The sequence below is a fragment of the Zalophus californianus genome, chromosome 9 (assembly GCF_009762305.2).
Source record: "Zalophus californianus isolate mZalCal1 chromosome 9, mZalCal1.pri.v2, whole genome shotgun sequence".
NCBI lineage: Eukaryota > Metazoa > Chordata > Mammalia > Carnivora > Otariidae > Zalophus > Zalophus californianus.
Window position 1 is genome coordinate 135070891 of NC_045603.1, and position 27399 is coordinate 135098289.

A 27399-nucleotide genomic window follows, 5' to 3' on the forward strand; every position below is an offset into this window, starting at 1 on the left:
ATTTTGGCCCAGGTCATGATCTCAAGGTTTTGAGACCGAGCCCCTTATTGGGGCCCCACGCTCAGCAGGGAGTCTGCTTCAGATTCTCTCTCCCTTTGCCTCTGCCCGCTCCCCCTCAACGCTCACGCACTCTCCCTCTCAAAAACAAAACAAAACAAAACAAAAAAACCTCAACACTTAACAAATGAAATACCAGTGTTAATATTCCTAGATTCTGTTATTTTTTAAAACTAGTACCAAAATGCTAGTGCTGACCTTTTGCTCCGGCAGGACCGTTTCCACACACGTCCTTTTCGTCCCTCCTCCTAGAAAAATTTTCCACCTAAAACAGCCAGCCAACTGCCTGTCCTGCTGCTAACCGCAACTCCAGCATCACTGCCGTAGGGCCACCCTCCGACCTCCCCTGTGGGTAAGGGTGCCAGTCCAGCCCCCAGCACCCCTGCGGCCCTCCCTCCGCGCCTGGCTCCCCTCCAGCTACAATCCCATTTGTGGTTCAAATCTCCGGGAGCGGGGCCCACACTGTGATTCCATACGCCCACGTACACAGCACCTGCCACACCACAGGTGCTCCATGACGGTTCAGTGAGTCGATGACTTCTCCAACAAATACGTGGCTTTCCCTCTGGTTGGCACAATTTGACTTCCAGAAAACACATGAATGAACCCTTGCTTACTACCCCTCCCCCAAATCCCTCTTTTGAAGGACAATGAAAATTGTGACCAACCCAAATTCAAATTCCTTTCACTTGCTCTTTTATTCTGAGTCATCCATTAAGCATTAATTAAGGCGAGGCCAGGAATCCTGGCTGAGTGGATGAAACAGCCCCATCCCGCTGCCATTAAAGTCTCCCACGTCTGCCTTCAGGTCCCATTCTGGGAACACTCCTCGATATGCAAACATTAACTTGGCATTCGCCCTTCTAGAGCACCCCTAGCCCCATCCGACAGCACGCTTGCTTTACTCACCGGCCCGCATTCTAAGCTCCACCAGGCTGATGGAGGAGGCTAAGGGGAGGCTGTGACAACGGGAGCTACGAAGCCCGCTCCTGGACGCCGCTTGGTGGGCTCAGAGACTAGATGTGGTGAGCTCTTTGGGCAATGCCGTGCCAACTCCCCCACCTGTCATCTGCATCCCTGAAGTGCTGTATGGCAAAAACGTAAAAATACCAGATCCATGTACATCTAGACGATGTGAGTTTTGTCATCGGTTTCTGTAAGAATTGCTTTATTACATCCACCCAGCATCCCCAGGCAGTGAACCAGGTACCAATCTCCCGTCTCTCCCGAGACCCCTCTCCCCGCCCCCACAGTGGCCAGACAACTCCACTTCTCTGTCAGGTATTTCTGATCCTCCGTTCTACAGGTGGGAAACACAAGAAGTCTGGCTGTTGTCACTCTGTGTTTGTCTTTTCGTGTATTATGTTGCTCCCCTCTTCCAACCATGAACCCCGTGTAATGACAAAGGCACACACTACATGTTATACACATGTGATTCCCACGGCACAAAAAACCTCTCGTGTTCTGATCTGTCAATTATCACCCAGACATGAAGTCCCATACTCTGCTTGATCATCATGTGAGCAGGGACACAGATGTTGAAAAGAGTGAGTGGGAAAAAGAGAAAGTTGGAGAAAGTTCAAAAACCACAGGGCTGAGGCCAGTGTCACACAGTGGTATGCCAGTGCTACAATGCCTGTTTAATTGAAACCTTGTAATAAAAGTTTAAATACATAAAATGTTTTTTTTATCAAAAGAACATCCCCCGCATCCCCAGCCTGACGCGCATAGAGCAGGGGCAGTGGAAACTGGCTACCTACAGGGAATGGAGAAATGGCAGGTCCAACTCTCGTTGGCTTCGTATTCCTCAAAAAATGCTCTGTGAGTGAATTCAGAGTCTCAGCTGAGTGAGAACCCTACCCCACACTGGCTTTCTTCAAGTAACTCGAGTCCACACAAGGCATTCTATACCGTGGAGAAAGCTCCTCTTGGCTTTCAGAAGACAAGGAAGAGCAGGGCTTCGTGTCTGGGCAGCACTATGTTCTCGATGGTGCGTTCCATGGAGTGCACCTGCTCAGGGGAGGCGGTCAAGAAGGCCAAGGGCCCGATGCGCTGCTCCGCACAGGAGTGGCAGAGGTAGCCACCCTTGTTTTCCTTCCTGTTGCTCTGCAGGGAGGGGGAAGAAAAAGAGGTCAGGGGGACGATCAGACAGCAGGGATTTTCCACCGAGAGACTAAGCCTTATTATTCTGATGTTTTCAGACGTGGGCAAACCTCTGAGGTGACATATCCCACAGCACAGCCATCTAGGGTAGACTCCACTCTATCAAATTCCTTTGGGGCAGAAACCAGAATTTATCAAGGAAAGGGGTGAAGAGCCAAGGAAAACTGAACCGGGCCCTCCAGGGAAACAGTGGTCCTGTAAGTGTCGGGCCCCAACCCAGTCTCCCAGGCGACGCTCGCATATAAGAAGATGCAAACGACTTAATCAAATCCTACGGAAAGCACAACCTGCCGAGACCACATACGTAAGTGATGGGGAGCTTCTTCATGGTTAGCACGGTGTCCACAGGGATGGAATTGTTGCACTGCCCCACACAGCAGCGCACCACTCCGGTCTTCAAGACATTACTGGTCAGCTCTGCTTGCAGGAAGTACTCCTGAGGACAGAGAGAAAGAGGGTAACAGCAACGTCTCCACCACACTCGACTTGGAAACTCCACTAGCGCCGGAGCGGGAAACGCTCTTCGGACATGGCCGAGTCCTTGCAGGAGAAAAGCACTGACTGCCCCAACTGCCCTCGGTTTTTGTGGCTTTTCCCTGCCGATAAGGCCGTCTCCAAGACAGGATGCCTAAAGCAGTTCAGCTGGAATCTTGATAAAATGGCCAGTTTAAAAAAAAAAAAGAGGCAAACACGAAATAATGATATTTCAGGGCTGGTTCTGGATTTTTATCTCACGCTGACCTGTCCCAGAATCATTAAAAATTATTTGTATATTGACCTTTCAAGACAAGTGAGCTGAAACGGGGCCTTAAGAGATCGGCCCACATCAACCCACCATGTTGCCCCCTCCGAGGCTTGCGGCTGTACGAATGAGCAAATTCCTGGCCTCTTCCAGCCTCAGCCTCCTCGCCCGTAAGAAGCAGACAACACAGGACCTGATTCATTTGACTGCTGTGAAGAAGAGATCCTCATACAAGCCAAGTGTACGGATGGCCCGGCACACGGGGAACACCAAACCAAATGTTAATGACCTTCCAGACTGGAAAAGCAGTAGGGACAGGGACCAGTGTCTGGTCTGCTGTGCCCTGGAGTTTAACACAGATGTGGCCAATGAGTAGAACCACAAATATCTGCTAATTAAATAATTATGATTTCCTGTTTTCTGAATTACAAGAGCAAAACGTGTATCCAGTATTTGGACTGATGTGGCTTTCTTTCTTGCAGGATCTGTCTGTCTGCTACAGAAAAGAACAGAAGATATATAAACACTCGTGTTCCCACCAATGACTGAGGGACAATGAAACGAGGAAGTCCTTTCAAAATAGAATGACAGGTTTTGCCGAAATCCCCTTTACCCTCCCTCGAGGTAGCCAGTGTTAATTTGGCGTGCACCATTTTTGACCCATCCTAAAAGGGCTTTAAGTTTACACGTATGTCCCTGAAGGCTAGGTATCAACTTACAGGAACGTATTTACATAAATGTTATACTCTGAGTCTGCTTCCTATCTAGTTCATCGAAGTGCTACACAGGGTTTAATCACATCGCTCTTTTCGCATTTGATTCAGCCATTCCCTGAGTGGATACTCCGGTGTTTTCCAAATTACTGCCCACAATGCTGCAACAAACATGCTTGTACATGCTTTCCCACCCACACATGCAAGGGTTTCTGTGTTTACAAACTTTCTGAGCACGATCCACACCAAGAAACCCACTTAGCGTTATAATTCTATACACACCTACATGCATATATAAAAGGCTGAAATACGCAGCAACTTCTTCCTAGAAACATCGCCAAAGGCAAGGGAGGCCAGGGCAAAAATGAACTCTTGGGACTTCATCAAGATAAAAAGCTTTTGCACAGCAAAGAAAACAGTCAACAAAACCAAAAGACAACCGACAGAATGGGAGAAGATATTTGCAAATGACATATCAGATAAAGGGCCAGTATCCAAAACCTATAAAGAACTTCTCAAACTCAACACCCAAAAAACAAATCATCCAATCAAGAAATGGGCAGAAGACATGAACAGACATTTTTCCAAAGACATCCAAATGGCCAACAGACACATGAAAAAGTGCTCAACATCGCTCAGCATCAGCACCTCAATGAGATACCACCTCACAGCAGTCAGAATGGCTAAAATGAACAAGTCAGGAAACGACAGATGTTGGCGGGGATGTGGAGAAAGGGGAACCCTCCTACACTGTTGGTGGGAATACAAGCTGGTGCAACCCCTCTGGAAAACAGTATGGAGGTTCCTCAAACAGTTGGAAATAGAGCTACCATACGATCCAGCAATTGTACTACTGGGTATTTACCCCAAAGATACAAATGTAGGGATCCGAAGGGGTACGTGCACCCCAATGTTTATAGCAGCAATGTCCACAATAGCCAAACTGTGGAAAGAGCCAAGATGTCCATCAACAGATGAATGGATAAAGAAGAAGTGGTATATATACACAATGGAATATTATGCAGCCATCAAAAGGAATGAGATCTTGCCATTTGCAACGACGTGGATGGAACTGGAGGGTGTTATGCGGAGTGAAATAAGTCAATCAGAGAAAGACATGTATCATATGACCTCACTGATATGAGGAATTCTTAATCTCAGGAAACAACCTGAGGGCTGCTGGAGTGGGAGTGGGGTGGGAGGGATGGGGTGGCTGGGTGATAGACATTGGGGAGGGTATGTGCTATGCTGAGTGCTGTGAATTGTGCAAGACTGTTGAATCACAGATCTGTACCTCTGAAACAAGTAATGCTATATGTTAAGGAAAAAAAAAAAAGGGAAGACAGCAGGAGGGGAAGAATGAAGGGGGAGAAATCGGAGGGGGAGATGAACCATGAGAGACGATGGACTCTGAAAAACAAACTGAGGGTTCTAGAGGGGAGGGGGGTGGGGGGATGGGTTAGCCTGGTGATGGGTATTAAAGAGGGCACGTTCTGCATGGAGCACTGGGTGTTATGCACAAACAATGAATCATGGAACACTGCATCAAAAACTAATGATGTAATGTATGGTGATTAACATTCCAATAAAAAATTTAAAGAAAAAAAAAGCTGAAATAACAGTTTCATAAAACAGTATTTAACCTTACATGCAATGTAGTCTTTCTTCTTTTAGATTTTATTTCTACCTCGCTTTTTAAAAAACTTACCATAGCCCACTAAATTAGTTTCATAAATCATGAATGGACTGCAACCGACACTTGGAAAAGTATTGCTCCAAAGCACCGGTTCTCAAACACTTTGGTCTTGGGACCCCTTGACACTACTAAACATGACAGGCTCCAACATTACAGGCTCCAAAGAAGGTTTGTTTACATGAGTCTTATCTGTTAATAATCACCATATAAGAAATTTAGGCTAAGAAATTAAAAAAAATTTTTTTATTATGTTATGGTAGTCACCATACAGTACATCATTAGTTTTTGATGTAGTGTTCCATGATTCATTGTTTGCATATAACACCCAGTGCTCCATGCAGTACATGCCCTCTTTAATACCCATCACCAGGCTAACCCATGCCCCCACCCCCTCCCCTCTAGAACCCTCGGTTTGTTTCCCAGAGTCCATAGTCTCTCATGGTTCGTCTCCCCTTCTGATTTCCCCCCCTTCAGTTTTCCCTTCCTTCCCCTAATGTCCTCCATGCTACTATTCCTTATGTTCCACATATGAGTGAAACCATATGATAATTGTCTTTCTCTACTTGACTTATTTCACTCAGCATAATCCCCCTCCAGCTCCACCCATGTTGATGCAAAAGTTGGGTATTCATCCTTTCTGATGGCCGAGTAATATTCCATTGTATACATGGACCACATCTTCTTTATCCATTCATCTGTTGAAGGGCATCTCAGCTCCTTCCACAGTTTGGCTATTGTGGACATGGCTGCTATGAACATTGGGGTGCATGTGCCTCTTCTTTTCACTGCATCTGTATCTTTGGGGTAGATACCCATCAGTGCAATTGCTGGGTCATAGGGTAGCTCTATTTTTAACTTACCAAGAAACCTCCATACTGTTTTCAATAGTGGCTGTAACCAACCTGCATTCCCACCAACAGTGTAAGAGAGTTCCCCTTTCTCCACATCCTCGCCAATATTTGTTGTTTTCTGCCTTGTTAATTTTTGCCATTCTAACTGGTGAAAGGTGCTATCTCAATGTGGTTTTGATTTGAATTTCCCTGATGGCTAATGATGATGAACATTTGTTCATGTGTCTGTTAGCCATTTCTATGTCTTCTTTGGAGAAGAGTCTGTTCATGTCTTCTGCCCAGTTTTTGACTTGATTATTTGTTTTTTGGGTGTTGAGTTTGAGAAGTTCTTTATAGATCTTGGATACCAGCCCTTTATCTATAATGTCATTTGCAAAGATCTTCTCCCTATAAAACGGGTGCATCTTGCTTGGGTCATGGTTAATACTTTGGACTCTGTACATTCCTTCAACCACCCCCCAACGGAATGACTGAGAGGAGGAACCCCCCAACAAAGAAAAGAATCAGAGACTATGGCCTCTGCCACAGACCTAACTGGATATGGATATAAGCAAGATGTCAGAAATAGACTTCAGAGTAGCAATTATGAAGTTGATATCTAGGCTTGAGAAAAATATTAGCGAGAATACAGAATCTCTAAGGGCAGAAAAGAGATCAGGCCGAACTTAAAAATGGTATGAATGAAATGCAGTCTAAACTGGATACTCCGACTGCCAGGGTAAACAAGGCAGAAGAGCGAATTAGTGATCTAGAAGATAAGATGATTGAAAAGCAGGAAACCGAGGTGGCATGGGAAAAACAGCTTAAAACCCAAGAGGTCAGACTGAGAGAGATTAATGATGCCATGAAACGTTCCAATGTCAGAATTATTGGGATCCCTGAGGGGGTGCGCAGAGAGGTCTAGAAGATATATCTGAGCAAAAAGTAGCTGAGAACTTCCCTAACCTGGGGAGGGAAACAAGCATTCATGTCCAAGAGGCAGACAGGACCCCTCCCAAGAGCAACAAGAACAGATAAACCCCCTGACATATTATAGTACAACTCGCAAATCTTAGAACTAAAATGCTTATTCTTCATAAGAATAACAATTAAACCTATCACATGTTAATGTTTTTATCAAAAACAACTGTATTTTCAGAAAAAACTTAGAAGAGTAGCATTGTTTTACATTTTTGCAAATCTTTTTCATGTCTGGCTTAATGGAAGACAACTGCTTCTGCGTTTGGTCTGTGGTGACAACACATCACGCGGCCTCTGCAAAACTCCCCCGTGCACCTGTCAGAGCCCTGAGAAGGGCGGAAGACTTCCTAGCGCCCTACAAACAGCACAGAGCATGTATGACACTGGCAGCCAAAGGGTTAATGGGACTCATAAACACAGCTGTAACTCTTTACCCAGGCTTGTTTCATTTGCCCTTAAATTTCTCTGAGTTTCCTCCTTCCAGGAGGTAGATCTGAGGCTTGCCCCCGGCAAACTCTTTATTTGCGGCACACTTGATGATACTTGATGTCTCGGTCTTTGCTGTGCATTGGGCAGACAAGCTCTTGTTCGGCTTCAGATCCGGCGAGCCAGCCAGCCAGGCGCTCTTGGCTGAGGGCTGGTCGGCGGTGGCCCCCAGCCAGACGCACATCTGGTGATGAGTCCAAGCAGCTGCCTGGGCTCTCTGTCCTGGAGTCCGTCCCCGGGGCCCCATTCTGCCTGGGTGCGGCCAACATTCGGGGCTTAATTTAAGGAAACAGTTTTGGGGTTTGATTTGGGCAGGCGTCTCCTGGTGAGTACTTCCTATCTGATGGCACGAGAGCTCATTTCTTCTTCCCATTTGGTCTGCCTCTTAGATTTCTTCCTCCTCTTCAGCTGCCTCTTAGCCTCTTAAGAAAAGACTGGCGAGGGAGCAGTATGGTTCAGTCGGTGGAGCTCTGACTTTTAGGGAGGAACTAGAAACTAGGAAGCTTTTTGGTTCAGTCCATGAAGCCCCCCCCCACCCCCGACTTCTGGGGAGGAACCAATGCTCACAGAGTTACTCCAGGCTTCGTTTGGTTTGTTTGTTGCTGTAGCTTTTGATATCTTTGAATAAAACCAGCCATGTTCTACTTGGAAAATGGGAAATGACACTTTGACTCCCCCACATGCAGCCTTCTGGGCTATTCTCCAAAACCGGGCAAACACTTTTGGCAACACTGCTTGGCCACAATATTCATTAGACTCTGGAGAAAAATGACCAACTAACAAATCCATAAATTATGTAATACCATCTTGCAATTAGGTTTTGTAAAAGGGAGAGATATTTGGAAGTTGGACCTTTAAGATTTTGTTTGCATCTTGTTCATGTCTTTCTGTGTCTATGTGTGTTGTAAATGCGAACAACTTTCTCCACCTCTGCCTTTTTAAAGATTTTATTTATCTATTTGAGACAGAGTGAGCATGCGAGCATGCATGAGTGTGCATGAGTTGGGGGGGCTGGCAGAGGGAGAGGGAGCATCAGACTCCCCCACTGAGTGCGGAACCCCACATGGGGCTGGATCCCAGGACCTAGAGATCATGACCTGAGCCAAAGGCAGATGCTTAACCGAATGAACCACCTAGGTGACCCTCTAACTCTGGATGGTACTGCTAAAGGTAATTTATAAAAGAGCTCTAGTTTGTTTAAAGGCAAGCACTTGTAAAAATTGGGCATTCTAAAACTCAGAAAGATAGGGCACCTGGGTGGCTCAGTCGGTTAAGCGTCTGCCTTCGGCTCGGGTCATGATCCCAGGGTCCTGAAATCAAGCCCCAGGTCAGGCTCCCTGCTCAGCGGGGAGCCTGCTTCTCCCTCTACCCCTCCCCCCTGCTCGTGATCTCGCTCTCTCACGCTGTTTTGCAAATAAATAAAATCTAAAAAATAAAATTCAGAAAGAAAGAAACTAACCCAAATGTTTTTTAAGTTCATATGACCTTGGAAAATCCTTGGAATTAAAGCTAATTTAAGGTTGTTGGTTTACTGGAAATAAGGGAAACAATTCTGTAAATCTGTAGGTTTGTGAGAGGGTCTCTTTGGAAAGGGGTTTTGTGCATGGTCAGGGCTAAGACTATGAAGACTCAGTATGAAAATAGTCTATGAGGGAGTGATCGACGCCTGGGGAAGGGAAGAGCCCGAGATCAGACAGAAGCTGCGCAGTGACTCAGGATCAACAGATACCTCAGCTCATTCTCTGAGGAGTTCCAAAAGTTGGATTACGCTTCAGGGCACCTACACTGGGGCAAAAGTCAGGGTTTGTGACCACGTCGGGGGCACGCCCTTGGTGAGGCAGCTGTCTTCAGTCAAGGCAATCCCGGACGGGACCTGAGAGCTGAGGCCTGTGGGCAGCGTTCCTATAGCTAGGAGTCCTTCATTCCTGATGAAGATTTTCAACTAATGGGAAAACTGCATTCCAACAGATTCTCGCTTAACACCTCGCTGGTTCTCTGTTTGCTCTTTCAGATTTAAGGCTATGATTTACAGAAGTAAAATATCCCTTTGGAAACAAATATGGAACGCCTATCTTTTTCTCCCAACCTGATCCCTCCAGAATTCAGAAACTCTCCGTGACTATTCTTATTTTCATGGCAATGTATTTATTTGCATAAGTTCAGTAAGAATCTGGTCTCCTTATGACAGAACGCAACTGCAAACAATGGTTACATTACCAAGGCTTTGAGAGGAATGTCATATTTGGTCAGGTATGACCAGACAGTTTTAAGGAAGTAAGGGTGACTTTATGGAGCCAATGAAAACCCTTGGAAAAATAGGTCTGGTATCTTGCTTACAGGGTTCCCAGCAGCCTTACCATGGGAGTAAAGAAGGTCACCTCCCAGCAGGTGCAGGAACCTCAAGAAATTCTGGGGACCTCAAAGAGAGGAATTCACCCAAATCTACAGGTATTGCAGGCAAAGTCTGATGGCAAGTATTTAGCTTGCCTTCTTAGCCTCAAGAGGCTGTTAAAAGTTCAATCTGAAATTCCTTGTAAGTTCCAGCAAAGCAAATTTAACAACAACAAAAAAGGCCAATCACTATTCTTGCCATGCTTATGTGAACAATTAGGCCAACTCTGTTAAAACTGGGCTTATTTTACAAACAAATGAGTCTTCATTTGGCTATCATTGAAAATGAGAGTGACTTTAGAAAAACTGTTCCAGTAACACACCTTTGTGGGTGTTAAGATTCTAGTTCTGAATTAAAAGTCTTTGAGGGTCTGTTTGCCTGTTCAACTGGACTAAAGCCTTGCTGGGTGCTCGGCTTCCGTGAAGAGTGGCCCTTAGAAGGAGTTTTAAGCCCCTGTGCTATGTTATTTGGAAGATTCTTTCTACACCTGTCATGACTTAGGAATTCCTGACAGGGCTCATGTTGGGGAGCTGGACACTATCCGGTATGTTCGATCCATCTTTGCTTCCAGCAGGCTGATGTGCCCCACAGCTGTGCTCTTATGCCACCTGAGTCCTGGGCGGGTGGTGCAGGCACCCAGGGGACCAACACCAGCCTCGGTAGGACCACACGAGGTACTGCTGACCACCCCTTCTTCAGTGAAGCTACGGGGAAGGAAGCCGGGGATCCACTGCCCTCGAATTGCAGGATCCACAGGGTCCCTCCACCCTGTCCAGCAAGGACAACCTCCAAAATAACCCCGCTTGCAGCAGCAAGCCTCTGACCGACCTGAAACTACTATTTAGGAGGGCTTGTCTGAAGAAATCAGCTGATAAATACAACCAGCTACCCGGTTACAAGAAGCCTCCCCTAATGCCCTAGATAAACTGAAGTCACATACACTGTAAGAACGAATAACCAAGGTACAAAAATCTTGCTAATGCAGAATGCTGGGTTTCAACCTGGAACTGAGGAGTATTTCTAAACAAGAGCAGGCTTCCATTCCTCTAACCCCAATCTCCGCCCCATTTCAGCAGGAAGTAAGTAGGTGGGTCATCGTCCCAATTCCCTCAAGAATGAGGAATGACCAAAGGACAGTGGGCTTGAAACCCAGAACCAGAGGGCTAGCGGGACGGCCGCACGCAGCAGCGACTTGTACCGGGGCCCTTCCCGTGTGCTTTTCCGTTTCCTCACTCCCTTCCTTCCCACCTCCTTCCTTCCCCTCTCCCAAGGCTGCCTCTTGAATAAACCCTCTCCTTGCTGCATCCTCACGTCTCAGTCACTGTCTCTGGGGCACATGGGGCAGATGAACCTGGGTGCAGGGACACGCACAGCACCTACTGTGAGGAGTCAGACCTGGTAGTGCCCGGAAGGCCCCCAACCTGAGAACTGGGGCTCGCTCCAACGACACTCCTGAGCAGCGGGGCGCACGTTCTCCCACCGGCACCAGGACGATGCCCACCTCCCATCATTCTTGCCAATACCTGGAAAGGTCAAACTTTTCATTGTTACCAATCTGATTATTTTAGTTTGCATTTCCTAGACTGTGACACAGGTTGGTTTGTTTGTTTGTTTTGTTTTTTAATCTATTCATTCGCCATGAGGGTTCCTTTAACTGTGAACTTCTCATTTCTATCTTCTGCCTACCACTAGGTTGCCTGTTTCTTATAAATCCGCAGTTCTTTATGACCTTGGCCAGTCCTCTGCAGTTACACCAAGCTCCAGGAGGGCAGAGCTCAGGTCTGCTCACGGCTATACTCTCAGAACAGTGCCTAGCACACAGCTGGCAAAACAGGCATCTCAAAGGATGTTTTTTAGAGGTTAACTAAATGTTGGCTATTATTTTATCACACTGAAGATTTACAACTTGATGTAATCAGAAATAACTGTTTTAGGACTTCCCATTTTATGTCAAGGTTATTAAAACAACCTTCCTCATCCTAAAGTATTTTTATAACATTTCTAAGACTGTTTTCTTACGTTTATTTTTTCTTTTAAATTTTATTTATTTATTCACGAGAGACAGAGGCAGAGGGAGAAGCAGGCTCCCGGAGCCCGACGCGGGACTCATCCTGGGATCATGACCTGAGCTGAAGGCAGACGCTTCACCGACTGAGCCACCCAGACGCCCACATTTAGGTCTTTAATCCAGTTGGAATTTATTATGAGGATATAAAGAATTTCACTTGACTTTTTCCATATGGAAAGCCAACTGCCCCAACACTGTTGGCTGACGAGTACATTCCTTCTCTACCCCTCTGTAATCCCTAGCTCTTACATGTGAAGCTCCCACACATCCATGGGACTTTCCGGGAACTCCCATCGATCTGTCTCGTATGCTTTCCTTAGCATCTCTTTACACTCAGTCTGAATATCCATCCACGAGTCCCCACACCATGTTCTTCCTTAAATTGGCTAGTCCTGGGCTATTGTTCTTCCATACGAATTTTAGAATCAGTTTATCCAATTCCACCAGGCTCTAAATCCTATTGGCCACTGAACATACTCTTTAGGGAGAACTTCCATTTCCCATCCATAAATAGATCTTTAAGATGCAGAGGGATTCCACTGGGCAAATGAATCACTTCACGGTCTAACAGTTTCTAAAAGCTAAAAAAAACAAAACAGACCTTTAAAATCCCAAACTTCATGGGAAAAATAAGTCTTCCTACATGGACACAGTGAGAGCACAGTGCCCCGGTGGGATGAGACGACTAGCCATCTGGCCCAAGGCGTGATTAAACAGCACGCAGCAGACTCTCCCACTCCCCACCCAAATCTTGCTGGTGGATCCAAAACTGCCTAACAGCTTCCCTCCTAGACTGTAAATTCCACAAGATCATGGAGCATATTACTTGTCTTGTTACCTCTACTCTTTAGCGCTAACTACAATGCTTGGCTCTATAAATCTAGTTTGTCAACAGAGTGAGCAGGTGAATCAATCAAGCCACCTCCACCCTTTCGTGACGTCCTGGGGGTCCACTACACCCACAGGTGTGAAGACAGTAGCTGCTGGGAAACACCATCATCCAGGGATCTGCCAAGGGGCTTACATCGCACCGTCAAGTGCGGCCAGGGGGACCCGTGCAGCCGTGGCAAACACTATCCCAAGGAAGAAAAACAAAACTTACTCCGAAGCTTCATTTGAACCCCCGGCCTTCAGGAACCCAAAGGCACCTGATACCACTACCTCTGCATCCCTTCCTTAAATGTTTCCAGGCTGCTTTGGTGTTAACGCACTGGGTCCTCACTGGCAGTAGGGTCCTCACCCACGACTTCCCAGGAGCAATCCTCTCCTCATCCCCGTTGCACAGATGAGGGCATGAGAGTTGAGAAATGAGGTCACTTATGCAAAAGATCCCTGAGGTAGACCACAGCAGATGTGGGGCTCCAACCCGGGTCTAGGTCCAGAACCTGTGTTCTTACACTACCAAGCAACAGTGAGGCTCCCTCTCTCTCCTGCAACCTGTAGATACAGAGCTCCCTGACAAGGAGGCACATGACAACAGAACTTCACCACGAGTACTGCCGAATGAATGAGTGCATGCATGCCACGACCCCCATGTTCTCTCTCAGATGCCAGTTCTCCCCCTACCCGTACCCCCCTCCTGGAGTCAAATGTCTCGATGACCAGAAACCGCCTCAGAGGACCCCCAGACTCTCCAATGCACTGATACAGTTGCCCCGTCAGGCCACCCAGACCCTTCTCTGACCCCCTCCTCTCGGTGCAGGTACAACCCTGTGTCAGCTGTCCAGGTCAGGCCACGGAAGCACAGGGTGAGCAGTGACTTGCCCACAAGGTGTTGGGCCGGGAGAACTGAGCTGTGAGCCGAGAGGCAGTCTGATCCGGGGCCTGTGGAATCGGGCCCGGCCCAGCCCCAGACCAGGACGGGGGCCACTTTCATCCAGCGGACAAACACTTCCTGAGCACCAACGATGTGCTAGGCACTGTTCTGAGGATACACCTGTGCCACTTGGATTAAGAATCTCAGATGCTGGGAGGTCGAGAAGCTGTCTGTGAGCAACGAGCGTGACTTCACAACGCTTTATTCAATAACATAATGATTCTCTTCACTTACTCAAAGCTTAAAGAAACAAAGGAACAAAAAGGCTTCTGGGGATTAGCTAGATTTTCTAAGGGGGACAGAGAAAAAGGAGGCTCCCTGACCTACTCTTGGTTATAGAGACCAAAGTGGTTTCTCACTCTAGGTAGCAGGAACCAACGGCTCCCTTTTGTTCTAAAGCCTCAGCATGCAGGGCTCCCCCGTTCATGTGCTTTCATAGTCTCTAAATTATTACCCTAGGCCCCTGCCCCAGAGCCTTCAAAATTCCCACAGCCTTCCTCTCTGAGCATAGGGGGACTTAGCCACTTCCAAAGAGGATGTCTCCAAACAGATTCATAAGTTGTGATAAAAAGCAGAAGTATTTCATCTCACGCAAGGGCTTTTGGACCCAAACATCTGCTCACACAGACAGGCCATGTTTCCGGGGCTCCCTCAGAGCCCTTCTGGGAGCAACAGATGTTTTCGAACCCAGCCTCAGTAAGAGGGAAGTATTTCTCTCAATTCCGTATCCTTTTCTATATGGGGAAAAATTCATGTTCCCCATAAACTGTGTGCAATAACCAACTGATGAGCTTCCGACTAGCTTTAAAAAGCCTTTCCGACTCTCCTATGTAACTGGTAGGGTGGGACTCTCAGGTATACAATCTCTGTGAAGAATTTGGCAGTATCTAGAAAAATCACATATCCATTTATCCTTTACCTAGAAATTGAGATTCTAGAACCTATTCCCCAGGACACACTGGCAAACCAGAAAATGACTCGTGCCTTGTTTTGCCTCTTGGCATTATTCTTTAAGGCAAAAGACTGGAAAGAATCCGGTAGCCATCAGCGAGGGGCCACACCAGTCACAATACTCGGACCCAGTGAATATTCCGCAGCAGTCTCAAGGGATGAGAAAGAACTGTATGAACTATAAACAGTGAGTGATCTCCACGCATATTTCTCAGTGACAAACGGAGGTTCAGAAAGAACACTATCTAGAGAATGTTACCTTTCATGAGAAAGAATAGAAAAATTTATACATATTTGCTGATACTTGCAAAAAGAAATACCAAAGGATAAACCGAATACTAATTTAAAAAAAAAAAAGCTATCAATGGTGGAGGGAGAGAATCTGAAGGGGACAAAGACAGAACGAGACTTTTACACTTGTTACAAAGTTCTAACATTGAAAACATAAACGTCTGATACATTCAAAAAAGATAATTAAGTCAAAAAGAAGCAAAGCAATCCTTGTAGAGACAGTAAACAGATATATCTTATTGTAATTACATTGGCGGATCTAACCACAGAGGAGAAAGAACTTACTTCAAGAGCCCTCAGGGCCTGATATTCCTACCACACGTCTTTAGTGGAATATAGAGAAACGGAGCTGTTAGGAAATCCTAAATTGCATTCAGTATTCTGTTTACAGGAATACTGGTATTATTTTATAACTGCTATCCACAGTAGAAGAGTGTAAATAAGTAATCAATAAATACTGTCAGGAACCAAGATCTGCACAACCGCATAAAAAAGCAAATCTAGAATGTGGAATATTCTGTAGGACGCCTGACTCCAACACAAGAGCATTAGAAGGAAGGAGTCTTAGACTGCTCTAAATTAAGAAACTTAAAAGACTTCACAACCCTGAATTTTGTTTGGACCCTGAGTTGAACAAAGCAACTCAAAAAAAGGCATTTTTGAGACAATCACAAAAGTATGATTGTGGGTTGGGTAGCAGAAGCCGCATGGAATTGCTATAAATTTTATAAGTTATGATAATGGCACTTGTAATTATGGGGAAAAAAGGTCCATTTTTTTTTTTTAGAGATACATACTCCAGTTATATACAGGTATGATTTGTATGTAGTAATTCAATTTATTACTTTCTTGACTTTTAAATACCTCAGAATTTTCCTAAGTTAAAAAAAATCCTATTTAACCCACATTGTGAAGTGGTATTACTGGTCTATAGTACTTCCCGCTACAAGTTACCAATGTGACAACTTGGTTCTGTGATAAATCCAAGCTATTGGGTGCAGTGCAGCACTATTTCTAGGAGAAAACCACACTACCGGTTCTAAAACTACTTACGATCAAAGTTTATACAAAAATCCTGTTATAGGTAGAGATTATTTGCACATACAAATTACTAGAGTTGACCCTTAAACGACTTTGAAATGCCTGGATCTACTTATACACAGACTTCTTAAAAGTATGATGCTGTAAATGTATTTTCTCTTCCTTATGATACTCCTTTCCCTAGCTTACTTTATCCTAAGAATACCACATATAATACAGCTAACGTACAAAATATGTGTTAATTGACTGTTTATGTTTTCGGTGAGGCTTCTGGTCAACAGAGGCTATTAGTTAAGTTTGGGGGGAGTCAAAAGTTACACACAGATTTTCAACTGAGTGGTGTATGGGCGGGGTGGGTGTTGTTCAAGGGTCAACTGTATTTCTTATCTCTACTCAACCCCCTGGGGTACTGGTTCAGAGATTAAGAAAAGCCACACTTATCTCTAAACCATGGGGCCAAATTCAGACCAGTCCCTGTTGCTGTCAATAAAGTTTTACTGGGACACAGCCACACTCATGCATTAATGACTTGCTTGCGGCTGCTCCGTACCCTCACGGCAGAGTCGAGCCGATGCAACAAGAGATCACGTGGCCTGCAAAGCCTAAAATATTTACTGTCTGGCCCTTTCAAGAAAAAGCGTGCAGAGCTCTGCTCTAAGTCCTCTCTGGAAACCGCTGGGCGACCCAGGTGCCAGGAAGGACAGAGCCAAACAAAGGGGCCCTGGCTCTGAGATCTGACACACGAGCCGTCACCCATGGCGTGGTCCAGGTGAAGCAAAGCTGCTTGGAGAAACATGCAGCTCATTTCAAATTCCAGAAACATTCTTATGGCCAGATGGGCCCGTCTGGGAGAAGCTCAGAAGAAAAAAGTGCTACCAACACACAAGGTAGTCTGTCTTATGCAAGAAGCTTTTGCTGTTGTCACGGGACCTGGAGTGTTGGTCCGTAAAGCTTCCCCCTGGAAGGCTCTCACACCATCTTCCTCAAATATGTGAAGAGAAACCCTGTCTGCTGCCTTGTTTACCATCCGTCTCTGCACCTGGAAGGGGGCCTGGGGGAGGGCAGGCGTTCTCTGGCCGCCATGTCACCTCCAGTGCCTAGAAACAGGTGTGGCACATACTCAAGAAACAGGCACTATTCAGTTCTGACGTCAGGGTTCTGCATCACGGCCACTGAACAACGCCAGGAGTTCCACACCATTTACTAAACAATGATTATTGCCCCACACCGCCGCCCCACCCTGAGGTTCAAAGCTGTTGACGTCACTGCTTAGACTCCACAGCTCCCGATATTCTCACCTGCCTGAAGGAGCATGAAATATAGGGTGCTTCGGCTGCATAAAATCTTTCCTTTCCTCCAGAGAGCAACAGAAAAAAGAGTAACTTTTACACTTAAGTTTTAGGTTTTGGCTTAAGTATTTTTGGTTCAGGGAAAGATGGACCAAGTAGCCACCGGGAGCTCAGATTTCTGTTCCTGTTTCCAAGAGGGCTGAAAAGACTAACAGGCTTACACTGCAACCTGTGAAGGGCAGAAGAGAGCTGGAAATAACAGGGTGGGGAGCCCATGACAAGAGGCCTAGCACCTGAAGAGTCCTTCTCCCTCCCCAGGGACATTTTCCTTGCAAGAAGTCTATTGTTGGCCGCAGCTGCTGGTTCACGAAGAACTAGGGAAGGAGAGGGAGGCAGTGTAGACACAGAAAACATTCTTCCTGGTGTTTCCCCAAGAGTGCTCAGCACAAACCGAGCAAAGGAGAAATTAAGAAACATATGAACAGTGGATATTTTAAAAATTAAAACTGAATCAGGAAAGAACTGAGAAGAGAACCCACATTTCTGTCTCTTTGATTACAACATCTCCTGCACTAGCCATGAGTCCCAAGAGAAGCCCTTTTCTTCCAGCCCAGGATCCTGAACCAAAGGGCCTTCGAAGGCCACAGGTTGATCCCTTATTCACCCACCATTTGCATCGACATGGATGGAATTGGAGGAGGGGATCATGCTGAGTGAAGTAAGTCAAGCAGAGAAAGACAATCATCATCTGGTTTCACTCACATGTGGAACATAAGCAATAGCTCAGAGGACCACAGGGGGAGGGAGAAATCGGAAGGGGGAGAATCACAGAGGGAGACGAACCATGAGAGACCCTGGACCCCAGGAAACTGAGGGTTTCAGAGGGGAAGAGGGTGGGGGGAGGGGGTGGCAGGGGGTTGGGTATTGAGGAGGGCACATGATGTGATGAGCACATATGTATAACACACGTGTGTGCTATACATAACTAACGAATCACTGAACATCAAAACATCAAAAACTAATGATGTACTATACAGTGCCTAACTGAACATATAAAAAAATAAAATAAGAAAACCCCAGTAAACTCTGAATGTTGCCAAATTAGCTTGTGTTACTGGTTCTTCTTACCCCAGCTAAAGTCAAAATGTTCTCCAAGGATTTGGTCATGATGAGACGCTTCTTGGCACGGGTTACTGCAACATACAGTAAATTCCATTCATCCTCAGAAAACGACTCTAAAGAAAGTGAAGGGAAGAAACGCATCAGCTCAGAAGCCTGCTTACGAACTGTGTGTTCTCCTCTACACGTCCACTAGCCCCCACCCCCCACCTCCCCCACCAAGACTTGCTGGCTGTACACACCAACTTCGACTACGAGCACCAACTCCAAAAACAAACAAAAACCTAACAGACCAGGGGCACAAAATGCTGAGTTTTAACCTGTGCCGCTGCTGGTAAACCCCAGGAGCCTGTCCACAGGCCACTCAACACCCGTGAGGCTCTCATTCACCCTCCCAGGTCTCTTCACGACAGCTCTGTGGGACTGCCGGGGAAACTGAGGCTCACAGAGGCCAAGCCACTTGGACACACGGGCCAAGGCTGAGCAAGGGCCCAGGAGCCAAACCCAAGGCTACCTGTCTCCAAAGCCCACATTCTTCCCTTTTCCTGACACTGTCTCTCTCTCTCTCTTTGGAACTGTCTTGGGCTGTCACATGACAAGCAGAGAAGTTAACACACATCCAAGGCTCTACTGCGTCCCTGAAGCCTGTCCCCTGACAGTCACCACACGCCACAATACAATGGTGAGAACGTGGCACCGAGCGGCTCATCCGTGAACACACTGAAAGCTTTAAATGGGCAGATTGTATGCTATGTGAATTAGACCTCGATAAAGCTGTTCTAAGACATAAAAACAAAAAAAATACGCGAACATGCATTGGCCAGCAAGGGAAAAAAAAAAAGGTGGTAGCATATTAAATACTTTTCTTCCCCAATATGGAGCCACTGTTGGGGCTCCTGTGCCCCACTGTGCTCTAATTTACCTTCAGCAGCACATCTTTTTGTAATGTTACGGATATATTCATCAGAGACCAGTTTTTACCATTTCTATTTTCAGCCTGCCAATGTACGCTATGCCCCAAATTCTGAGCCCACGGTTAACAGAACGTTTGTTTGTTTCACAGGGTTTAATTCTAAGATTTAAAACCAAAATAGGGGCGCCTGGGTGGCTCAGTAGGTTGGGCGTCTGCCTTCGGCTCGTGTCATGGTCCCAGGGTCCTGGGATCGAGCCCCGCATCGGGCTCCCTGCTCAGCGGGGAGCCTGCTTCTCCCTCTCCCACTCCCCCTGCTTGTGTTCCCTCTCTCGTTGTGTCTCTGTCAAATAAATAAATAAAATCTTTAAAAAAAAAAATAAAAACCCAAAATAACCGCACGGATGCTCAGAAGATAACAACTTGCCTTGAGTATAAATTTATATAAAAGCAAACAGAAGATACAAAGTGCTTACTTTTTTATGATTTCTTGGCCTCTTTAGTAAAAAGGAGATTTAATTTTAAAAAAACACTTTGGGGATGCCTGGGTGGCTCAGTCGGTTAAATGTCCAACTCTTGATTTCAGCTCCGGTCACGACCTCACGGTCCTGGGATCGAGCCCCGTGTCAGGCGCCATGCTCAGCAGGGAGTCTGCTTGAGATTCTGGCCCTCCGCCACTCCCCCACTCGCACATGCACACAGGTTCCCTGTCTCTCTCTCTCTCTCTCTCTCTCTCTCTAACAAATGAAATCTTAAAAACAACATTTTGGAAAGCAGGTAAATTGCTTTAAAGCTTTTATGGGGCTGGGCACCCAATATCTGATGGTGACACAGCCCCAGCTGAGGGCTGAAACAGACCCACCCTAAGCACAACCACCCTACCCACAGCCCTGAGACAGGTGGACCTGGAGGACTCGTTTTCCTCAAACACACGGTATAACAATAAAAAAACGAGAACTAGGAGGTGTTTGGTTTTTCTTCTAGAGGCCACAGCACCCAACAGAAAGCAAGGCAAGCAAAGGAAGCACTGCAGGTAGGCGGTGCGCAGACGCTCCTCACCGACTCTGAAGTGGGGCAGCTGCGCAAGGTTGTGCCTGGCACAAGGCACTTTCACAAAATCATCCAACACATGCACGGTGTCAAACTCCAAGCCTTTGGCTTTGTGCACAGTGCCCAAAATGTACTCTGGAATAAAAAGAGAGCGCACAGTTAGATGGGGGCTTGGCAGGGAAAGGCAGGAGAGAGGAAGAGACAAGCGTGCCCTTCCTGCCACGCTCCTAAAACGAACGGCGCTTCCACGACCCTTCCTTACCCGCATGTCATTGGCGGGGGGGGGGGGGGGGGGGGGCGGGCAAGAAACGACAGTCAGGAGAAAAGAAAAAGAGAAAGAGAGAGAGAGAGAGAGAAAGATGGAAAGATGGGGAAATAGTAAATTCAGCGCGGGCAGGTTAGTACGTCAGAATCATGTTCCAGAGCCCGCGGGGACTTGGCCAGGCCCTGCAGTCTGCAGGCAAAGGGACAGAGCCACGAGAGCACTGAGTTGCTTGCCCAGAGTCGCAGCCAGGGGCAGACCCCACGACAGAAGGGCCCCCTGAGGAAGAGTGGCAGCTCTGCTCCCCTTCCCCCCAGGCTTCCCGGGAGCGCCACAGAGCCCCACCAGGCCCCCCCGGAAATCCCCGCAGGAAGAGGACCGTCCGACCACCCACCTGCTGGGAGGTGAAGAACCCACTGTTCTCCTCACCTGCAAAGTCCAGGTCTTCTATGTGGCACTTCTCTATCCTCTGCACCAGTTCTGGAATCCGGATGTTATACTTCTCAACGACGGCAATCTTGGCTTCCAGCTCCTTGTCCTCGGCTGCAGTCACGTACCTCTTCAAGCCACTGAAGCCTTCTTTGTGCACCCATCTTCTAATAAACTTGTCTTTAATAACGAGGTTCTCTAAGGAGAACACACATTCGGGTTAACACGACAGGACTCCACTAAGCTCCAGCGGCAGTAGCTCCACATTCCTAGCCAACAGCAGTGAAAGCCTGGGAGATCCGGGTTCTAGTCCCGACTGCATCACTAACCTGCTGTGTGACCCTGGGCAAGTCAGAAAGGACCTGTGCTTTAGCCTCTCCGTCTCCAAACTGAGGCTCAAGGGCCCGACCCTTGACATCCTTACCTACTTCACAGGGATGTGAAATAGTGCAGTGTGGAAAAGAAATACGCTACAGGATGTTAGAAGTGACCATCTGGGGCCCATGCAGCGATTTCGGTGGGTAAAGGTGCCCAGGCAGACAGAAAGATGCTGAGGCAAGACAGCCTAAGGGACCGACAATAGGAAGAAATTCAGCCTCCTAAGAGAAGGGTCTGGAAAGAGCTCTCCGTACCTCTGCACCAGGAGGCCTCGGGCATCCCACTCCTGATGGGAAGAGAGCCACACTAGCTCCACCCTTCTCCAGGAGAAAAATACGAATGCTCATTCAGAGCAAGCCTAGCCTTCTCCCGTCCCTCGTCACTGGAGCGCTTCCGTCCACTGCACCGGCCAGGAGGGTACTCACGTTTCTTCCGTTCTTCCTCCGGCTGAAGAAGGATCCAAATATCAATGATTCTGTCCAATCCAAAGGATTTAATCCCCTGAAAAAGTTTTTTGGTGGGATTTTTGGTTTTTTGCTGTTTTCCGTTTTGTTTTGTTATTGTCGTTGTTTTAACAAAACAAAGTAAAGCAAACGTAGAGATGGGATTTTGAAATGAGATGTTTTCTTGGAAACGATCTCAAATCGCACCCAAAGCACACAGACAGCGGGGAATTTCATCAAGCACAAAAGCACTAGGCTATCACAAAGCCTGAGCACACAGGATTCTCAAATGCTAAGTCCTGGCTGCTACCTCAAACTCTTCCTCTGTTTAAAAGGAAAAGGAGGGGGGAGGGAGGCAAGAACGAGCTGCATGCTGCTTTCTTGTCCAACGGGGGGAACCGAAACCATCTACCTTCCAGGAACAGAAAAATGGCCGCGATGTAGGCTATGAGGGCACCTGAACAGGACGTGTGGAGTCTGAGTCCTTACCACTGTGTCTTTGGAGCACAGAACTACGCTAGAGAATGTCTACAGGTCCAGACTGATGTTCTAGAAGGTTAGCTCCTGCAGAAGGGGGCCTGCTTGTGTCAGAATGTAGCCCATTCTACCTAGAAGCGTGTGCTGAGCACTGCCTGGGACCAAGGCGCCACACTCCAAGGATCTGTCCTCATTTGGGGAAGGGACACGTAAACCGTTAACATAAAACAGAGCCCGAAATAAGCCAGCATGTATTATAGCTGGAAAGCAGATGTGATCACGAGTGCGGACACATGCTCCAGACGACACGTGGGCGTGACGGAAGGACCACAACACCTACTGTCTGCCACGTCTGGCGTGGGCCACAGTCCAAGAGTGCTATTTTCTTACAACGATAAAAATGCCCAAATTACACTATAACCACTAGATGAATTACTACAGTCATTAATGAACAATGTGAAAGAAAAGATGCTTAAGTGTTGAGTAAAAAGATGCACACGTTTGTATGTATGCTATAATTGCAATTATGTAGAAATGTGTGTCTATAAAGACAAAGACGTAAATAGCAAAAGGGAAAATTATTATCTGAAATACTGAGATTTAGGGTGATTTTTTTTTCCCACTTAGTTTCCAAAACTTCTGTAACATGGCTATCTAATCTTTATCCATAAAAGAGAGAAAACTCAGCACATCCCCTGATTACGATTCACTGAGTATTTATTGAGTGCCCACATAGTAAGCCCTCAGAAAACACTGTTTTTCACAAAAGGAGTGAATGTCTTTTAGTCCTATCGCTTTGTCTTGAAGAGTTAGAAAAGTCATACACGTGTCGTTTCACCCTAACTTCCCCGTGAACCAGGTAAAGGAAAGGCATGATTTTTGTCTTAGAGATGGAGAGAATGAGGCACACGGAAGTTGTGACTTGCCGCAAGCCACACAAAGTTAGTGACAGAACCAGAGCTAGAACCCAGGTGTGCAAACCCTCTATGTGGAGCCCGCTCACGCTTCCCGGCTGTGTTGGCAGCTCCCCTGTTCTTACACTAACGAACACCACACACCACAACACTCGCAGGTAGCCCGTCGGCAGCCTCATTGGCAGGGCCAAAGATGAGAAGGGCGTTCGTGTTCTAAAGAGTGGAAGAAAGGATCCTCAGTCCTTACTGGGTCTTTATAGGAACATCTGGCCTACATCATCAGAACGGCCTGGGCAAAGACTTCAGTCACGGCGCAGATGGGTCCCCAAACCCCAGACACTTGCTTGTGTAATAATCCTAATGACGCCCAATATTTTCACTGGCTAGGCTTGTGTCTGTGCAGGAAGCAGTCAACAGAAATGTACTCTCACCCCAATCAGATGTATCCTCGCAGGGGCTTCTCCTTCGGTCACGCGCACGGCCTCATCAAACACGTTGGCATTGGTCCGGGACAGCAGGGCCACTTGGCCTTTGGCATCACCTCTAATGCCACCTTTTGGGAGAGAGCACAAACTCTGTGGCAAATCCAAATAAACAGGAAAACTAATTTTTGGAACAAATAAATGAAGAGTAACTGAACGCCTTACTCTGATGGTTTCCTCCAACCAAAGTCTTTTTCCTCACTCGCTTGCAGACATCCAAGATAGTCGCTCCCACATACGCTATTTCCACGCCAAATCTGAAACTCTGTGGGAAAACGACAAAACAAATGGAGTCAACAACCCCTCCCTGAAGGAGGTTAGCACATTTCTGTCCCCGTGAGTCCCGGCCTAGCCAAAGCCAACTGTTGATTCCCCACTCGTAAACCTGCTCACAATCAAATGATCACTGACTTGACTTCGAAGCTTTCAGAACTGCAGCTTCCCTCCTGAAACCTTCAGGTTACTATCTTCCTTTACGCCTTGCCCCCAAATCCAAATCTCCCACCACGGGACCTAGACTATTTTTCTCACCACTGCTACCAGCCCAGCTCAGCAACCTGAACCCCATGCCTCACCCACTTGGCCTCTCCCTCCCACGGCCAGATGCGTCTCTATGCCTCTGTCAGATGACTCTTGCCCGCAAGCCTTCATCAGGCCACAACCTTGCTACAAAACAGGAGGAAGGTGATGCGTGTATTCTGAACAGCTCTCACAGCCCGGACAGCCTTGTTTCCTTTCATTCCCCAAGACCAATGGAAAACTTCTCTTTTTAATCAAATCTACCCTTCCTTCCAAATCAACGCAAATGAAAAAGCGTAAATTATACAAAAGACTGAGGGAGGGCCGGGGGGTTTCTCCCCTTGCCTCAGAGACTCCCTCAACATTAATTTAAAACAGCCACCCCACACAGCCAGCCCCAAGCACCTTCACTTCCTGAGCATTCCCTGCACTCCCCGCCTTGGCACAGGGCAAAACGGTCTCCTACCCTTCAAAACACGGCCCCACACCCTACTTCCTTGATCACTGCAGCTGGAAAAACACCAAACTCATGGTACTTACTGCCCTTTTCCATGCACTTATGACTTAAAGTAATAAACTATGATGTGCTTTGGTGAACATCAGTAATACTCAGGAAAACACGAGACTTTAGACAAATAGTACTTTGTTGTTACAGGACCATTCTGAGTGAGCCATAACCCAAAACATAAAATAAAATAACCACGAGTCCACACTGATATAAACAGATGATCGAGTAAGTAAGTGGGAGAGAAGATAAAAATCTTCTCTGCAGAGGAATTCTCAATAATTTCTGTAGATACCCCGACAGCCTCCCACAGACAGGTACTGGAAAAGGGAGGCGCGTGACAGCTTTCTCAGAGAGCCGAGGACGCAGGAGTTGTCACGCTCACAGTGGCAGACACAAGTTTTCCAGATTTTTATTTCACTTGAAAGCAAGAATTTCATCTTGGGCAACAAACATTTGTCGGTTGTCTTCCCTGAAGTCACAGCTCACTCCCTTCATTTCTGAGGGAATGCCAAAGGCCCGAGTCTGTCAGCTGCACTTTCAAGCACCAAACAGCAACGACACACAAACACACCCAGCTGAGCTCACAGCTCAATCCCAAGAGTGCCCTTAGTCAGACAGCCAACACACGTCCATACGCAGAAGCGCTTTATTCACACCTGCCACTTGCCCACACAGAATATTAGAGACACACCAAAGGGCCAGCAGTCCATCCAGTCTGCTGTCACACCAGGACGTTCCGGAGGGAACCGCTTTTGTTTGTTTGACTCTGAGTGCGTCGCAAGAAGAGCACGATGATGGCCGGCACCATCTGGTGCCACCGCCCTGACTCACGAGCAGGCGTCAGCGGTGCAAACGCGAACACAGTGACAACGGCCCACGCAAGTGTTGTGAACACGGTTTTGACTTTGCAGACCCCCCGAGAGCCACAGAGAACCACCACTTAGAAGCAAGGATCTGCTACGTACTGGGCGCCTGGCACAGGGTAACCACGGGAAAGCGAGGGTGGGGAACCACAATGCTTGCTTCTACAGTTCTGGGGACTGGAAGCAGAGAGAGCTCTTACCTGTGTGAGATAGAAGACGTGCGTGTGAGGGACTGTAAACAGAGCATTGACTGCACCGCGGAAGGTATAGATCTGCTGATGTGGGTCCCCTACAAAGATTTTCCCACATGGCTGAGACAGAACTATGTTCATGATAGCTGCAACCAATAAGAGGGACAGTAAGAGAGCTGAAGGAATGCCAACTCACAGAGCAAAAAGAAACCATATTTACGACAGAGATGAAAACGCTTCATGAAACGAAGCCAGGGCATGCTGGACAACAGAGTTGTCTCCCCTGCAGGACACGCAGGCAATGCAAAGAAACAACTGTATAATGGGCAAGAGAAACCATTTCTAAGCCTAGGAATGCAGATTATTTTTAGTCCCGGATAAATGATGGGAGTCTAAAAAAAAACCACATAAGCAAATAAAAAATGAGGCAAATTGTCTTCTCTTAACATTGTAACTCAAAGCTCAAAAATGACCCCACAAAGGCACACTATTTTCTATCAGCCACTTGAAAAACACACAACACAAACTGTCCGCTCTAAGTTAACTAGCTTTTCCTACTCAGCATGAGTCTAGGTCCCAATCGCCTGACGACCTATGCTTAGTCAGCATTTTAAGAATAACCGAAGCAAAACATTTACAGAAAAATAAATTTGCCCTGAGTGGGGGGTTGGGGGGCTGGTGAAGGACAACTGCTGAAATCCAAAGTCAAATAATAAAGGATTTCTGCGTGACTACATGACCATTTGCTCCTCTTCTTTATGACAAATAAGAATAATCAAGTTATTTCACATGTATGTCCTCTTACATAATCACGATGTTGTTTCTATGTGTTTGAGACTACTGATGTCCTGAATAGTTTATCACCTGGGGTACAGTCCTGGGCCTCATCCACAAAGATGGCGTCAAAAGAGGCAAGCAAAGGCTTGCTCAGCTGCCAGAGTTTCAAATAGCCTGAAAGAAGGGGGCAGTAAGCGTCAGAACTCACAAGCAGAGCAGTCACATTTAACAGGTATCAGGAGGCGGGAACTGGCATACCATCATGAGTCATTTGGTAAGCCTCTTCTTTGCATTCCCCCAACTTCCGCATGTTGTCCCAGAGTCGGCTGGCTTCAAGGACACCGTTCTAGAAAGCAAGTGATACGGCAAGTCATAGTTTAAGACCCTGGAAAAGGACCTCCTGAAATCACTTTCATTCTCACACACAGAGGTCCGAACGAAGGCACCATCAAAGCACAGTGAGGGGCAGTGCCCCCCTAACCTTCCTCCGGCTCCACGATAGCCTTAGAACAATGCCAAGTGCAGAGAGGAGTAAGAAGCTGGGGCCATCCCAAGCCCAGT

The 27399-nt window shown here is 46.9% G+C and overlaps 1 protein-coding gene across 5 annotated transcripts in view; it reads right to left on the reverse strand.

The window, feature by feature from the left end:
- Positions 1-1201: 1201 nt before the first annotated feature.
- Positions 1202-27399, reverse strand: part of FBH1 (F-box DNA helicase 1) — a 52821-nt gene continuing 26623 nt past the window's right edge. For all 5 annotated transcript variants that reach the window (XM_027591853.2, XM_027591848.2, XM_027591847.1 and 2 more), the window contains 11 exons: positions 27097-27184; positions 26926-27012; positions 26071-26207; positions 24146-24245; positions 23930-24051; positions 22090-22165; positions 21287-21484; positions 20605-20730; positions 18645-18751; positions 2525-2656; positions 1202-2163 (listed from right to left, as the gene is read on the reverse strand). In XM_027591853.2, the coding sequence (XP_027447654.1) occupies positions 1993-2163; positions 2525-2656; positions 18645-18751; positions 20605-20730; positions 21287-21484; positions 22090-22165; positions 23930-24051; positions 24146-24245; positions 26071-26207; positions 26926-27012; positions 27097-27184 (1344 nt within the window). In that variant the 3' untranslated portion in view covers positions 1202-1992. The remainder of the gene's footprint in view (positions 2164-2524; positions 2657-18644; positions 18752-20604; positions 20731-21286; positions 21485-22089; positions 22166-23929; positions 24052-24145; positions 24246-26070; positions 26208-26925; positions 27013-27096; positions 27185-27399) is intronic.